General features: G+C 41.5%; 1 protein-coding gene across 2 annotated transcripts in view; it reads right to left on the bottom strand.

Annotated features, from left to right (window-relative positions):
- LOC135497392 (uncharacterized) overlaps window positions 1–15095 on the bottom strand; it is a 114919-nt gene extending 99824 nt beyond the window's left edge. For both annotated transcript variants that reach the window (XM_064787265.1, XM_064787264.1), the window contains exon 1: window positions 14412–15095. In XM_064787265.1, coding sequence (XP_064643335.1) covers window positions 14412–14617 — 206 coding nt within the window. In that variant the 5' untranslated portion in view covers window positions 14618–15095. The remainder of the gene's footprint in view (window positions 1–14411) is intronic.
- Window positions 15096–17511: the final 2416 nt, after the last annotated feature.

Raw genomic sequence — 17511 nt, forward strand, 5'->3', positions numbered from 1 at the left:
TCAATATTTGCCATTACAGTGTACATAGGTATGGTATTTTATCCAAGGCTTGCCTGCCCAATACAAATACGTGTACCTCATTGACGTGTTATGAGAGGATGCAAGCCCCGTATATAGAACGGATATGGCGAATGCGCTCAACATATCCAGTTTCGTCAATTATTCAAGAAAAGTATCTAAAAGAATGTAAGCTTTAAACCAAGTATTCCTGATGTCAAGAAATACAGTTTGGTGTAGATAACATCACTTCTATCTTAGTTATTCGATATTTAGTTTCTGTTCATTTCATTGCCGCGATTGTTTGTAAAACATGCCTCGTGACTTTGAAATGAAGAAATTACAAAAAATGTATTGTGTGTGTTTGTTGAGTCGGGGACTTTAACTGAAACAACATTTTACTTGACACGCGCGCAGTTCATGTTTACGAATTGATTCCACCCATTTGTGAAGAAAGCATTCAATCGATGAGATTCTGCAAGAGTCAAATCTCCTCATTTCATTTTCCCCGATGGGGTTATTGGGTATTTTCCTGCTAATGGCAGATGTCAGCAATGAAAACACTTTGCATTAAAGCGCATGGCATTTAGTCACAAAAATAGAACGTTTTCCGATAAGATGCCAAGGATGGTGTGTTCTTGGCTTGGAGAACAAGTGGATAGGAGAGTAAGGACTGCCATGAAGTTGTGCCCATCAAAAGTTTCAAAAGCTTAAAAACTTTTATTTTTAAGAGTGTAGGTCGATTGTGTAGGCGGTTGACGAACACGCTATCTTATACAAAGTGTACAACGTGAATGAGAAAAAACACCAATATTTGACATGAAGTCTTCCTCTGGTACGCGCATAGCCAAAATATAACACGAGTCCAGGTTGACTTAACATTGCGATCACGTCCTTCCTCCGTCTCAAGTTCAGCTTTCATCCGCTCAGGAGAGAACTCTATTTCGTTTAGTCGACGTACTGGGCGGACTTGGCAAGCGATAGTTTGCTCTAAGTGGTTATCTGCTAATATCCCAATTCGCTTGACATTGCTGGATCAACTGGACAAATCAGATGCATGTTGTTAAAAGCATTAGCAGCTAACTGGGAGGGTAGCAATCATTGCAATGGATTTTAAAATCAGATGTAAGTTCGATTCATATTCGATTTCTTATAGCGCTTTGTACCGTGCAACGTCTCAAAGCGCTTTGTATTCCTTCCCCAGCCCAACCTACAACCCTTCGCGAACAAACCAAGGACTGCACATACCGCGTTATACGCTTTGCCATTCCCAGCCAGTTGAAAGTGACAACAGGTTCATTGATCTTACCAGACTGTTTGCTCTTCCTGTAGAAATATTAAAAGTATGGATCGCTGAAGCAAGGAATCAATATTTCAGTCAATGAAGGCTTATGTTGGTTTACTTAACACCGAGTTATTTGCTTGGCCTCTTATTTTGAGTTTCATGCTCGACAATAGTTTCATTTTTGAGGACTACAATTTTTTCAGATTTTTTTCAGTCAAGAAATAATGTTTGAGTCTGTTCCACAACTTGACATTTATGACTGAACTGGTAATGATGATTTGCTACGTCGAATCTGGTCATTATTATATATTACAAGTAATCACTATCTGACACTGATTTATTAAAGTACACGGCATCTTCAAATCTAATAACAGTTATCTATCGTACGGAGAAGAGAGGTAATAAACTAAAGAACTCGGAACTGTTTTTAATTACATGTCAAAACCCTTGAACTAATGGGTCATGTAGGAGAAAGTAATCAATGATATAACGGCATGCGTATTGATGTTGACATGAAGATAATTTCGCGCAGTGCGATGTCAAATAACAAATTTCATCAGAAGTACTGAATGAGTAACTTCTCATATCGTAGGAGCTGTGTGAAATCGACTCGTTCCGCCCAGGCCTTGACTATATGAGAGATCCGCTGAAGGCTCGTCTCGACAAGCGTTACACCACTATTTTACAATTTGACGACCAATTTCCCCAGGGCGGTGGATTTGAGCCATGTAGTAAGTAGCCTTGATGCTTGTTCCTAGTTTCTCCCCAAGAGAAGATAGTGCTGTTTGCAATTGACAAGGTATAGTACTTATTATTTATGGTGTGAAACTAATAAACGTACAATGTTATACGGGTGAAACCCCCTACTCTTCTAAAGAGAGGAGTTCTTTGAACTGATTAGAGTTTTCGGCAATGTTGCCGTTGTTGTTGTACCCGTTGGTCAGATCGTACGCCTAGCTTTCTTTGTCCCCTACCCGTGCTGCGCCCCCAAACGATGGGCGGCTACCGCCGTCAAGATATAGAGTGACTGAAGGCTACTAGAACCCAAATTGCAAATCACAAAACAAGATTCCTCGCTATGATTATTCGCACGAAAGGTTGAATGAAGCCATTAACGGTGTTGTTAAAGTTTCCACCCAAGAAGGCACATTAGAAGGACAAGAATACCTCGGGACTCCAGGCGAAGTAATTGACAATTTCCTAATCAAATGAAGTCGGGGAGGTGCGTACTTCATCTATATGATGTTCGACGACAACACGTTTTATGATTACGCGTACTTCCTGCGAGCCTTGAGAGGGAGTGGGACCAGGCAAGGATCGCTGTTTTCAGAGTTGTCGGCAATTGTCGGGATTGGCCGGAAAAATCTTTTACCTGTTTTTTTAAACGAAGTGGCTATGCACACAGCAGACTGCTGTGTACGCAGGAACAAGTTGGTTGCATGCAGAGCAGAGGCGAATTAACATAACCACGTCATCAATGACGTCAGCTGGAGAAAAAATGGCGGTGGCGGTGGAAGAACTCCCCGTTTCCCTTCAAATTCTCATCCTTTCCCGCCTTCCAAACAGCTCTCTTTCGGTATCAGGAGCAAATCTAATTTGAAGTTGGTATCATTAAAACACATGTAATGCGACCGGAGGTTACCCTGGAAGTGGGTCAACTCGATACAGCGTAAAAGAAACAAGTTATCGTTGTACGTAGATGTGACACAAGTGGAGGAGCGAGGCTTGACCGATGAATAGACCCATTAGGTCCTCCAGGAAGCCGCATGGCAAGTCAGAATGTGAAATTGGATAGGGGCACGGACAAACACAGAGGTGTAGAGTAACTACGTACAACAATATTTACTTTTAGTGGATGAAGGCATTCAGCAGCTCATCCTGTGAACAATATCATGAGGAAATCCGAGGCTATAGTGTCCGTTTCTCCGAAGCAATCCTCCGATGTCTAGGCAGGCCTGGAGAGCGCAAATTTATCATTATGTCAGCTACATTCCGGCCAGGTTCCCCACATGTCCTCCCTTCACTGCCTCACCAGGCTCGATTAGCTACGGTCAAACCAATTCAAGCTGATGGACCACTTGCCCTCCTGGGTGGACTCCGTAATGGTGTCGCAAATCTCATTCATTTTGCGGACGCGTAAACGCATTAGGGCGCTTGTTTCTCTAGTGTTTGGCAATAATGACAATACCTTGCTAGTAAGGCTAAGTATGATTGGCAAATATGGTGACGAGAATAGGGATGAGACGGATGCGATGGGATGTCTCTTGGTCATTTCATCAGAAACAATCATACACGAGGTGTAGTATTTTCCTAAGAGGTCCACCATTGATAAGGTGCGTTGTAAAGGGCAGTTTTTGGAGCTTGGATCGTTTATGGAGCTATGTCAACGCATTTGGCCGGATATATGGTGCTTGTATGAGGCAAAATTTTGTAAGGGATTTGTTTCATTCGAAATAGTGCAAAATTAGAGACCCCAGGAGCATTGCACTTGATGTAATCGAGAAATCGAATTTCTGGCACTCGTGACAAGAATTTTATGACGCCAAACAGCCTTGCGAATGGTTTTCCATTTTGTTGGTTACGGCAAAGTGTCTCAAGAGAACCGCGTCAGATGACACTCTCAATGAAGGTCGGGTTTTGATTGAGTGTGTAAACCAATGCCTTGTACATGTTTTTATAACATTGACACAGCGCCACGAGTGATTATTTCAAGATTTGCAGAAATTATTTGTTATCGACAAGTTGTCGTACTAGACGGGCCCTTACCAGTAATCAATGCTATGCCGGGGAAATAACAGTCACCAGATAATGCTTATCAAGTGCAAGCGTTAGTTTGTCCATTATTATCCAAAATAACGATTCAATATAGAATAATGATCTACTATTTTTATGATATTGATTTATATTTGTTGATTGATTTGTAGTGTTTAACAAATCGAGTTGCTCAACCTAATGACGTGACAGTCGGCCTTGCTCAGAACTGATGCCTTCAAAAGATGAATATTGTTAGAAAACCGCTTGGCAAGTAATGGCGAAGTTTAAGCTTTTGAACAGAAGACCTTGCATATCCATCCTATTCCACCTTACTTGTAGGCAGTCGCTCGTCAAAGAGACTTTGGGCTTTGAGCTCGTTGACCCTAAACAGAACTCGAGCGCGTATTTTTGGAAAAAAACGTTTAAGCCGAACGTTTTACGTCTGTTCGTTGGAATATATTATGCATCGTCGTTACTTCGTATCTTTTAGTGACCTTTATGCTGGTGTAGTTTCATTGTCATATTCCACAAAAGTACAACTAGACTTTGCCATCAGAAAATAAGATGCCCCTATAGAAATTGCTGTCATGCTCTCTAATGAACCTATTGAGAGTAATCGCGTGGAAAAGAATAAAACTATCATCGCACTAAATCATGTTCAGCAGTAGTAAAAACGGGATTACATCAGCTTACGTGACAAGGATAATATCAACTGCACGAAATAACGTCAGAAATTGCCATCATTTTGACTGAAACATTGGTTAACTCTTAGCTGCGATGTCGATAAGCCTTTTATCACCAAGGACACTTACCCGAATAGGATAGGGATGAACTGGACCAAGTTGAGAGAACGGCCCAGAACCGGAGCAAGTGGAAAAATATTGTTGGCGACCTATGCTTCACTTGGAGTAACAGAGTTCAGGTCAAGTATTGGTCAACTCAATCAGAAGCATCCCAACATTTGTCAACAAGTGTCGGTGACGAATCCTCGACATATGCTGGCAGCAACATGTCTCAAGTCACCAACTGCGGAAAAGACTTCAGCAAGCCCAATCGAGGAGATTATCCTCAAACATAGGCACACTCTGAGGAAGCAACCACTCTTCAGAAATATTTTTTACCGAAAAAACCCTATGAGATGCACATATGTGTTGGCTGAGAGATCATTAAAGCATTCTAAGAAGCTCAAAAACGTTCATTTCTATTAAAGGGAACTGGAACCGCCGAGCGATTTATTCAACTTTTCGACTTTCACCGCCCGAGAAAGTCAAACTTCCAACTTCCTATTCGAGTTCAGATTTGTAGCTCCGCCCCCAGTGCCCGAGCATGCGCAGTTCAATTTGTTATTATTGAGAATCATGTGAGAATCACGTGAGTCATGCGATCTTTCATTCATGAGTTTTCGTAGTAAATTCCATAGTAGTGACGTCACTCAATGATTGACAGCTGGGCGCCTTTTTTCATTCATGCCTCGTTCTGATCACCCGATACGCGGGAAATGAAAACGAGGTCATACGAACTGGCTTGGCGGTTTCAGTTCCCTTTAAGAATGCATATCTTGACGAGGCAAGCCTTGACGGCCTTGAATCCACAAGGTAAACGACTTGTACATCGGAACACCTGACAAGTGAGACACCACAGCAGATGCGAGCCTAATGAGATACAATTGGAAAGAAATTGAAAACCTGGCAAATCACAGACAGAGATTGCGGAGCTTTGTTAATGGTTTATGTGCAACTTGGCATCCAAAAGTAAGTAAGTAAAAAATTAGAAGCATAAAATTTCGGTCTGATTCCACAGTTTCCAAGTAAGGTTGGGAGAATGCCAATGAGATCAAACACTACGATATCCAACTGATGTCATTGACTCTTAGAAGAGTAATTCCTTTTCTTCTTTTGTTATGCTGTCATGCCTTTTTCCAATGGGTTCGAATTCAGCTTCAGCAGTGCAATGGTGTTGCCAACATTTATTGGCATTCCTGTATAACATTCATTTTTCAAAGCTGTTGCATATCGTTTCCAACTTTGTTAGTTTATTAGATGATGAGATCTGTTCAAACTTATAACAAGTTCTGCTGGCTGAAAATCACACTCATCTGCAAAACACCAGGCAAAGCACCTGCATCGTAAGCACAGATCGGTTAAGCAAGCCTTCATCGATCATCGTTCGAGAACGGATTAGTTAAAAGAGTTCGATTCCATAAAGCGGTCAGTGTTTCTCTGGCCTAAGCTAAAAGTAACCTTCCGAGTTAGTCGTTAGACTTGTATCAAGTTTGCAGGTGAAAAATCACAACTGACTGCAAAACACCTGCTACGTTTCTAACAGTTCCTGACAGAAATGTGTGTATGTTACCAGCCGCCCGGGGTTACACGAGTTGGTTCCGATTGTAAGTACCACATCCGTCTGCCTGGAGAGTCACTAATTCATAGTCATGAAGTGGTTTTTGGAGACAAATGGCTGATGGAATGAGGCCGAACGAGAAACACCAAACTTGACCTGCTTTGTATCAATTTTCTTAGCCGGCCATCTTCGATGACGTCTTGCTAGGGGAAGATCTAACGTAGAGATTGGGCTACTGAGTAAGCTGGAACACCGTATTATAAAGGGCAAAACGGTATCTAAGGCATTGCATCTATTTCGCCTATATTAAGATGCGCGCTGTTGACTAACTCCAAAGGAAACGTACAGTCCAAGAGGCAAGCAAATGCAGTGCTGCACCCTAAATGTTGTTGTGGATTCGTTACACTTTCAACACCATCATCAATTCTAATGATGTGTTCTGTGAAAGCAATAATGAATGTATTTCGTTTAAACCTTCCGGGGAGACGCGATGACTTGTAATTAACTAATTTCCCTCTCGGGTGATTTAGAGCATTGAGAAATTGGCAATAAACCGCACTGACACGGTATATATGCCTGAGATTATTAGTAAAGATTGGCTTTAAAATGACTTACGTACAATGGGAAGGGAATAAAAAACCAACTTCCAAATGGTTGTTTGATCTGATTAATTACTCTCTGAGTGATAGCCAGGATTATGAGAAGACCCACTTTCAAATTCTAATAATGGCAAGTAAAGAAAATCTGAGGCTATCAAGTCGATACGCGAATGCCCTGAGAGTACTTCATTGGCAGCAATCTAAAATTATTAATATTTCCATCAACCTTACCGATACATCGTTTATTACTCATTGGGTGAATAAGCGCCCTTACAATGCAATAAATATAGTAAATGTTTTCGCAAATTGTCGCCGGGAATAACAGATATTCTTCGATTAGTTAATAAGTCACTTACAATGTATCATGATTATTGGTCGCCCTGTCTTCGGGGACAATAATTGGAGAAATGTATCTTTTAGATTGCATAGTTTGTCACGCGAGTTTCGGTTTTAATTAAGGTTTAGGCATGACCCTAGTGTGAGAGCTGTCGTATGGACATTGACTGCCTATACTCGTTGAGTAACCACTCGATCAATGAAATACTGATTTTGTGACAGTGCAAGGTGACATTATCGTCGAGAGCCAGGTCGAATATTCACGCCGTAATTCACTCGGCCGTTTTTCTGTCTGTTGTCGTAGAATGACAGCACGGGCGGCGCTCCATCTGCAGGGACGATTTTCCCTGCCCTCTTTCTCCGGAATTTTCCGGGTCACCCCGGCGGTCTACAATATTTGCTCACTCGACAGTTTTCTCGTAGTATTTCCTGAGACGATAGATGTCGCAAAGGTGTCTGCATCAGAACGAGAACGAGAAAAGTAACATGTTATCACGGTTGTTCTATATATACGGTTGTTAGCAAGTTTAAGTATCTTTAGCTCACTTTTGCTTAAAGGTTTACAACCGCTCGGCACATAGAATTAATCAAAAAAAGAATGAAATTGAATACTAATTAAAAAGGTATTCAAGCACGCTAACTTGTATCCGTCCCTTCCAAGAAAAAATCTTCCTAGCTAGCCCCATCAATTATATTTTCGATGATTGCAGCATATAATTCAAGTTGAAATCTTCAGATATGTTGTAAGAATTCCGTCTTAAAGTGGCTAACGTGATTGATGAGAGTCTTAAGAAGAGTCAGCCCCGGCTCCTCAGCACCTTTATCAATATTGGCATCATAATTCCCTGGATGAGAGATATCTTGCTCACCGTGCATCAATCAAGTCGCTAATCAAGAACCGCAAATGCCAATGTGCCATTCTTAGAAATAAATGTGTTTGAGCTTTTAAGAAACCTTTTGAAAAGGTTTTCCCGGCAACACAAAAATCCACCCACATGAGGTTTAGCAACAAAACGAAACGTTGCTAAGGTTTTTCTTAATCCCTAAAACCTTCCGGGAGTGAAGACATGTCGATTACTTTGTTTAATCAAAGAATGTGACGATGGTATATTTATGTACGCTATAAATGTAATACTTATATGTAGATGAAAGAAGAGCCACATGAATTTTGATACAATGAATTCCAAATTGACGGAATTTCGACGTTTTTCTTATATACCTTCTGGTCTCACATCCAAACCAGAATTCTCATAGCAGTGATTACATTGTATATTCACGTCAATCTGTGAATATACATGATTAATGATCGGATAACCTGTTGGTGTTAATGAGAAAGAAGTACTTGAACACATTGGATGTTCAAGAACTCCGTTGAAGACGACGATCCTTTCGACAGAACTTATAGGAGAAAGTGCAACAACGTTACTGAGCTTGTTTTCATGCAAATGTCATTCCCTTTGGCATTTAATCGTAGCTATCACTCTTAACAAGTCACAGTGCGCCGGCTTAATTCAGAAAGTTATTTTGGTTATACCCGTAACTTCGGAGGATAAGTGGCGTAACTGCCGACATCAGATGCGGTATATTTGAGTGCTCTTCTTAGAAACTTTCTAAATCTGCACTGCAGTCAGTGATTTCAGACCGAGGAAATGATACTTCAAAGCAAATATTCCGGAAAGCATGTTCTGGTGAAGCAATATGGATCATGTTGACTCCTTCAATGCATAGGAAGCCCTCGCGGCTACATGTTCCAGACAAGGCCGAACATGCCATCTTCAGTGGTACACCACCGGAAAGATGTTAAAATCTTAGGTCTTCTTTAAAAGCACGACATTTGAAAAATGAAAAAGCATGATGGCTCATATCTTTCCAATGGATTTTTTCTAATATTTGCGCAGTGCCCTTGTGCAAGCCCACGTGTAGCTTGTTTGAGGCACTGAGTAAGTCATTTATTACGACAGAAAAAACCCACAACGGTAACTGGCCTTGTATGCTGACACAAAATCGAAAAGCTACGTAGTGACAAAGCTTCTCAAACAAAGAATATGACAGTCGACATTTACACATACAAATCTTAGGTAGATCTTTCTAGATGCAACTTCGCAAGGGAATATATATTGCGATATAACTTTTCGGCATCCAAAAACCCCACAGTGTTACTTGACCTCATGTACAACTTTGAACTGATCTGAGTGAAATCATCTCTTCCTTGTTCTGCCTTGACAATATCACCAAACCGAAAATCTACGTGGTGACAAAGCTCTTCAATGAATGATTGTGAAATACGATCATCGATTTCCGCGGCCAAACCGGTGGTAAATCTGGCTCGCTTTCGAGCCAGCGGAACTTTTTCTGCCTCTTGAGACTCAAAACGGAATAAGAGCCACTTCACCCACCACGACAAGCAGATCGAAAAAAAAAGAACTAACCTTGCCAGCAGTAATGGTCCCCGATATTACGTGACTGAGCGAGGAAAAAATCTATTGTGGCAATTTAGAAGGCTCTTCGTGAAGACGTGGGATGATGAATATCTTATGTACATATCTCTAATTGCAGCATCTTTATATCCGTGTCTGGGGATTCGACCCCTGCACGCTGCGTAAAAACCGACAAAGATCAAAATATCGCCATAAATTTGAAACCGGGGTACCAAATGCCTGATTCTTTCTATTACCGCGATACCGAACTAGATGGTATCACGTATTTTGCGATAAGGTCATGATATCAACATGCCTGTCAGGTGCTAAATTGTAGCCTACCTTGTCTGAATGCCGGGATCTCGAAGGAATAACTGTAGAACCTAACGTGTTTTGTTATTGCAGCTCTGGATGTGAATCAAAGCAGTTCATGTTGCAGACATGTAAGGGCTTTTTTTCAGAGAGAACAACAAGATAAAACCAGGTGTTTTCATTTGTTATAGCCCCCTCTTCCGTCTAAGTGTTCACTACGGCCCTATATAAGCTACTGAGTGGGATGAAGCCTGAGTGCTTGGATATGGAGGTCCAGTCGTTCTTCCTGAGAATCCACGCACCTTTGTGGCCATCACCACGGTAAAATCGGTAAAAAGGACAAGAGCTATAACCGAATGGAAAAAAACTGCGATCATCTCTTCTTCATTTGTATTCAGTTTCTATGCAATCTCCTCAAGATTGCCGAGATTCCCACAACTGCAAGGTGGAAATGATTAAAAGGAAAATGTTGTAGCTCGGCGCTCGATACCATAACGATTTGTCATTCTCTGACCTTCAGGCATTTGATAACTCAGTACCAGGAATTGATCGACCCATGCAGTAAGAACTCTGAAATTGCTTCTGGGGAACAAAGGCTGAGATAAGAGATTGGAATGCAGAATTTGGAGTTCATTCTGATGTTATTGTCCAATCAAAGGACCGAATTCTGCATTCCTGGCGCGGTTGCTCATTTGCAATGAACCAATAAAAATGCTCATGGGGTTAGTTCCGATCAATTTAGCATTTGGAAAGAGGCAAATATGATAATCTTAATGAGAAATCATCACATATTTGCTGTTTCAAGGCGAATAAATCGACCTACTGTCATCGGAGATTGGGGATGACGTAATCAAACTATAAAGACGTCATTGAAAACGCATAACACCACCATTTACGCAATGACAAGCGAGAGTTCCGTTATCACAGAGGGTACAATTCGATCCATCAACAGAAAATTATATTCCCAAATCAATTATGCTTGTCAAGAGCGATTCAAAGCGAAGCAATTTCCTCCGACGATCTGATTGTGGGTCTCTGACAAGGGGAGGGTGGCTGGTTATCACGGGGTCGGAAACCTAGGAACCAGCACAATGGGTAATAATGCAGCTTTTTCAGCCCAGTCGGGCAGGGAATTGTAATCAATTGATTCCTGCTGCTGGGTCTTCTGTGCTCTATATTTTGGGTGAAATGACAGCTATTGGCTTTCGAATATGAACCCATCTCTAGACAGCATTTTCGAACACCGATCATATGATGCAGCTGGGGTGAAAAGCTTCTAGCCATGTTATCACACCACTTTTATAGAACCTGAATGATGTTCTGTTTGTGCAGCAAATGTACTCTTGTAAGTTCTGACTGAGACCTGATGGAATAGGTGACGAGATTCAGAAAGGGCCGGCAGCTGAATGGCCCCAATTGCCTTAGATATAGAGCGTGGCCACTATCGAAGAGATGCGATCAGTAACGACATCATGAGGGAATTCCTTTGTGGTAACACTGAACGAAGAGCCTCGGTCTACAGAAAAAATGCTTTTTGATCGAAACGAAGGTCAGTACAAACAACCTCACGCAGCAATGGATCTTTCAACATGTCCACAACAATCATCGCTATTCCCAGCTGACTGGCAACAACAGAAAGAAATTCGAACTGGATTCTCCCTTTTTAGGTTAGTGATGCTTGAAGGCGCAAAGCATCCAACTGAACATGAAAGGAGATGATGTTGTCAGTCACGAGAAATAAGAGTTGGTGCAGGACAACGTGCATCACGTAAAACGCCTTGTTTGCGCCACTGTTTGTTCTGCAGACCGGAATTCATCTGTTGGATCGTAAAAAGATTTCTGCTAAATGAAATGGGCAATCAATTTTTCATGACTACAGTAGATTTCTTGTTGGGCAGATCCGGCAAGCCAACCACCGGGTCTAATCCCCCTGATCAACCTAGTCAGTTGAGGAGAAACAATGCGGATGTTTCATATGAAAGTGCAGTTTGCTCTCTTGCCTTGGCTGATCTACATTAGATACTGAGACACAGACAGCTTCCGATTTCGAGTACCAAAACTGGACCAGTAGCAACAGCTTTATGCCTCGGTGAGATCCAGTTGGCTTGCTGGCGGACACTGTTGCGGCATGACTACACGCAACATTAATTGATATCCGTTCATTGATCTTTGCCAAGTACAATCGTGTTCTCATCGGTTCAAGCGATCATGATGAGACCAGACAGATTGGAAGATGCACCCACTTAGGCCGGCAGATTGATTTTAAAGTCATAATGGGCACCACCGGATAAAACTGCGGAAAGTAAAATTTAAATTAGCATTTTCCTCAGCCAAGAATCATTTGGAGCTTCCGGTAAGGTGTTGACCAATCAAAAGACACCTATCAAGATTGTTCGGCCAAGACAGCACGGCTATGATTTCAGGCAGTGCTTCTGATTGGTATATAACCTGTCACATGACCAGACGTTTTCAAAAATGATTGCTGCATCAGGAAAGTGGCGACGGTGCACGCTGTACGCCGTCTCCATCATGTGCTTCACGTGGGTATTCGCACCAAAGTTCGCCAGATTACTTGCAGGTTCCTAACACCCAAGATCGATCCAGACGTCTGGCATCATATCCAAGTATGATGACCAAAAACGGTAAATGTGCCACTGAATCCACACGTCCATTAGGGCCATCAGCTATCACTGATAACATTTGACCACTCGATGGACGTGGCAATGGTTTGGTGTGCCACTAATGCCCAGGCAACTGGAACATTTCCACCAGCATTTCGCAGATGACCAATTGATCAGTATTGGAGGGTTTGCCACGGTGTCTGAATGGATTGTCAAGATTGGGGGAAGAGTGGTCGCGTGAATGGTTCGTCAGCAGATGAAATTCAGTTTACAAAATTAGCATGATATGTAGCGAAGCACAGAACAGGATCAAGTAATGATGATGTTGCGCTATTTGCCTAGAGCAAGGTTTATTGGAGAGAATCAAATGATGGTGTTGGTGTGATTGCTTGCACTGTGTTTGTAAATACAAATAGATGGAAGGCGCAAACTCTTCGATAAGGACTGGGAACGTAGACATTCTGTTTCGACCGGTTTAAACCGGCCGAGCGGTGTCCATACCTCGCCTAGTTCTACATTGTAGTATAGGCCTATTGTAACAGTCATCCCTCAATCGGCTTAGACCCGTCAACACAGTATATATGGATGCGCATTTCGACACTGTTGCCTACAACATAAAACCAATACACCTTATTATCAAGTCCTACATTCACTGAAAATAATGCCGCCCTTAGCAATTAACATTTTGAATTTGAATCTAGTTAAAATCTCATGACTTTACATTTGAATTACAAATAAGAACAATGGTATACATGCAACAGGTGATCCATCCAGAACTGTTAAGTCTGAATGTATAAATACCATCGAGAGATATGACTATGTAGCCGAGTTGACTCGCCAACTTCGGAAGATGAAACAATCCGTTCCATGCAGCATGTGCATTCAGCTTATGAGAAGAACCTTGGAAGAACCCTTACACAATCCAAGGATGAGCAACAACAGCCACAATCTCCCCTTCGAGCCGAATACCTGTTCTCCATCAAACTGATTTGGATACTTGGTCAGTTTGGTGCGAGATTATAGTAAAACACCAAAAAGCAACGTTAGCAGATATACTGTTTGGTTCTTTTGACAATAAATTTGCCGGATGACGAGAAAAGGTACACTGTGTTTACATAGCGAATTTCGTATCTTCTTTTTCTCACATTCCCATGATTTTGATGAAGCTACGAACATGGCCGTTAATCGAACCAAGGAACAATATTTACAGGCTTTTATCCGATCATCAAAGAGCGGCATGCATGTTATAGTATGAGCAGCTATTAAGAATATCGCGTGTATGTTACCAGAGAACTTGTGAAGAAGACATAGACAGATTTCGCACCAAAAAATAGTTGCTCATGCGATCTGATAATCTCATGTATCTGTGTTATAATGGCCGTTTAGTAGCATTGACCAGGATACTTCTTCCTTTGAATTCTGACGGGTGTGGCTGTGCGAACAGTGATGACCAAAAGTTATCCATTGTAAGTAGGTGCGCATCCCATATGCCGCTGGGTACGCCAGCCACGCATAATGAAACGCGTCTTCTATGCGCACTTTTTAGGCAATGTTTTGTGGCTTTTTAGCACGCTTTCATGACATTTCATATGTGCGACATTTTGCGCATACATTTTTTCGCGCCAGTGCACTTTTTGCGACGCAAAGGTCAATCGCTATCAAAAATGGAAAGTGCGCGACAAGATGATGAATAACTTCTATAGTTGTGAAATTTAACGATGTGAGTAAGTTGACTTTAAATTCTCCCTACCTTCTTATAATAAGCGTTCGCCTCTCAGTGACGTAACGTATGCCATGGAAGGTCGTATTCTGCGTGAATTCGTAGAACACATCGCACCAAGATCGGTGTTTCGGTCTTTCACGATATTTGGTAGTCGTAGCCGAGGACGAATTATTCGTATTATTGTGCACATGATTTGGCGCACATTCGAAATACTCCTTCATTTTTTCACCCATTGTGCAAATTTGAACGAAATCCTGAATCACACACTCACAATTATCCGAGATTTTTTCCTATCCCCGAAGAATCACCGAGTAATGTTCAATGCAGACACCTTGCGGTAAAAAGTCATTTCCTTTGTCAATTTCAAACAATCGAAGCTGGAATTTTGAAAAGTGCCAGCACAAGCTGTCTATTTGTTCTACTCACATTATCCCGCTAAAATACAGATGCTCTTAATCAAACATTCATGCAAAAACTAGGCACTTTATATTCCATAAACATGAAAGGTTTTAACTGGGGTCCAACGCGGCGTTAAGCGCACGCCAAGAGGCGTTGACCTTGTGTCTTTGTACCATCAAAGTCTTTTTAGTCCTTCAAAGAATCAAAAATAACCAATAATCCATTGATGGTACATTACACTACGCATAACTATGCAGTTTTGTACAAATTCTTGATTTTACGGTGTACTCTGGGCCTGAACCCAACTTCCCAGTCGCAGCTTTGTATCACGTGGTTCATGTTTGTGACGTCACATGTCAGCATGCCAAGCCATTTACTTGGGCGATTACAGCCAGGTGAGACAAGGGCTAGATGAATATCTAAATCACTTTTTTTCTGCCAATTCAGAGCAACTTATAACACTCCCCAGGTACAGGTGGCAGGTAACACTCCCAGCACTGGCTGTTTTTTAATCAACAATTTGTTACTCTTCTCCAAAATTTACAACACAAGAAAACTGCAGTAAACAAAACGCGTCCTCGGCCAGTCGAAGACTAACAAAACTTCATGAGGTTGTTCGCCATTCTTAATGATTTAGAATGATATTCTGTTTAAAGGATTGAAGAAAACGCCTGGCAACGGTAGTTTGCGCTGCAAGAACAGTGGTGACACCTACTAGAAAAGCCGGGGCACCACTGAGAAAAGTAAGGCTGAAAATCACCAACCTAGCATTAAAGCCTCGGTGGTTCAGTGGTGAGAATACTGGACTTTCGATCTGGTGGTCACGAGTTCGACTCCCCTGACGGCCTGAGTAAATTATATTTTTCTCTCTTTTCATTTTGTTGTTTTTTTAATCAATTCTTGTACGTACACAATATATTGAATTGCATTTATTTGTTTGTATATCTTTGTCCGATTATGCTAGTCGGCAGCCCTTATGTAATGTCACCACCAACACTTTATCCAATATAACCACAGCGTTGCGACGTCAGACACGAACGCATGACTGAGTCGCAACCAACGATAAGGTGGTGCATTAGTCTTACAACTTAAGACGATAAAAGAAAAAAATACTTCAAAGAAGCTTCTTTTACCGTCTTAACTCTCTCATCAGCGGCCATTGGTCAGAAAAGACGTAGTCGGACCGAGTACGTAATAAACACACTGCATGGGCTTAAACAATAACATGAATTGGGTCTGTGAAGTTGGCTCCCAGTTCCCAGTTCCCAGTTCCTTATTCGTGCCCATTTTGAAATGGACTTATAGAGGGTTAAAATGAGTTAAGACGAATAAGGAGCTGGCAATTTGAACCGGGAAATGGAATCAGAAAGGGTTAAAGTGACTTGTAGCTGAATCGGGAGCTAGCATTTGAATCGGGAAATGGAGTTATAGAGGGCTAAAATACTTTAAGACGAATAAGGAGCTGGCAATTTGAACCGGGAAATGGAATCAGAAAGGGTTAAAGTGACTTGTAGCTGAATCGGGAGCTAGCATTTGAATCGGGAAATGGAGTTAAAGAGGGCTAAAATACGTTAAGACGAATAAGGAGTTGGTATTTTGAACCGGGAAATAGCGTCAGAAAGGGTTAAAGTGACTGTAAATTAATCGGGAGCTAGCATTTGAATCGAGAAATGGAGTTATAAAGGGTTAAAATGAGTTAAGACGAATAAGGAGTTGGTATTTTGAACCGGGGAATGGGTCAGAAAGGGTTAAAGTCACTGATAGTTGAATCGGGAGCTGGGCAGGAAAGGGTTAAAACCATCAGGTTGAGTTATCGGACTTTGGAGGGTTAATATTTAGTGAAAGAAATTTGAATTGGGAACTGGGAAATGCTTAGCCCATTTCCTTGAACTTGGAACTGGGAGCTAACTTCACAGACCCACATGAATTGCTTTTAAAACACTACCATGTTAACAAGTACCCTTTGCCGTTGATGAAAAACATATTTTAAAGCCAAATCCATAGACGGAAATTGGTTAAAATCTCGAGTGAATTTGGAGGCCGTTTCGAAACCAACTTGATTTCGAAGACGCCTCGTTTCAGACAGTCTAAAAATAGGTTTAGAGATCACATCTCCTCGCGAAAACATTTCAATGCATGTTACATGTGTAAACCTCTGACAACAACTACAAGTCACTTTAACCCTTTCTGACTCCATTTCATTTATTTGCAAGTCACTTTAACCCTTTCTAAGCCCATTTCCCGGTTCAAATTGCCAGCTCCTTATTCGTCTTAACTCATTTTAACCCTCTATAACTCCATTTCCCGATTCAAATGCTGGAGGGTTAAAATGAGCTAAGACGAATAAGTGACTTGCAAATGATCGAAATGCGGGGATAGCTGAATTGGGAGCCAGCATTTGAATCGGGAAAAACAGTTATAGAGGGTTAAAATGAGTTAAGACGAATAAGGAACTTGTATTTTGAACTGGGAAATGGAGTCAGAAAGGGTTTAAGTGACTTGTAGCTAAATCGGGAGCCAGCATTTGAATCGGGAAATGGACTTATAGAGGGTTAAAATGAGTTAAGACGAATAAGGAACTGGCAATTTGAACCGGGAAATGGAATCAGAAAGGGTTAAAGTGACTTGTAGCTGAATCGGGAGCCAGCATTTGAATCGGGAAATGGACTTATAGAGGGTTAAAATGAGTTAAGACGAATAAGGAGCTGGCAATTTGAACCAGGAAATG

This window comes from Lineus longissimus, chromosome 12 (genome assembly GCF_910592395.1).
Source record: "Lineus longissimus chromosome 12, tnLinLong1.2, whole genome shotgun sequence".
NCBI classification, from domain to species: domain Eukaryota; kingdom Metazoa; phylum Nemertea; class Pilidiophora; order Heteronemertea; family Lineidae; genus Lineus; species Lineus longissimus.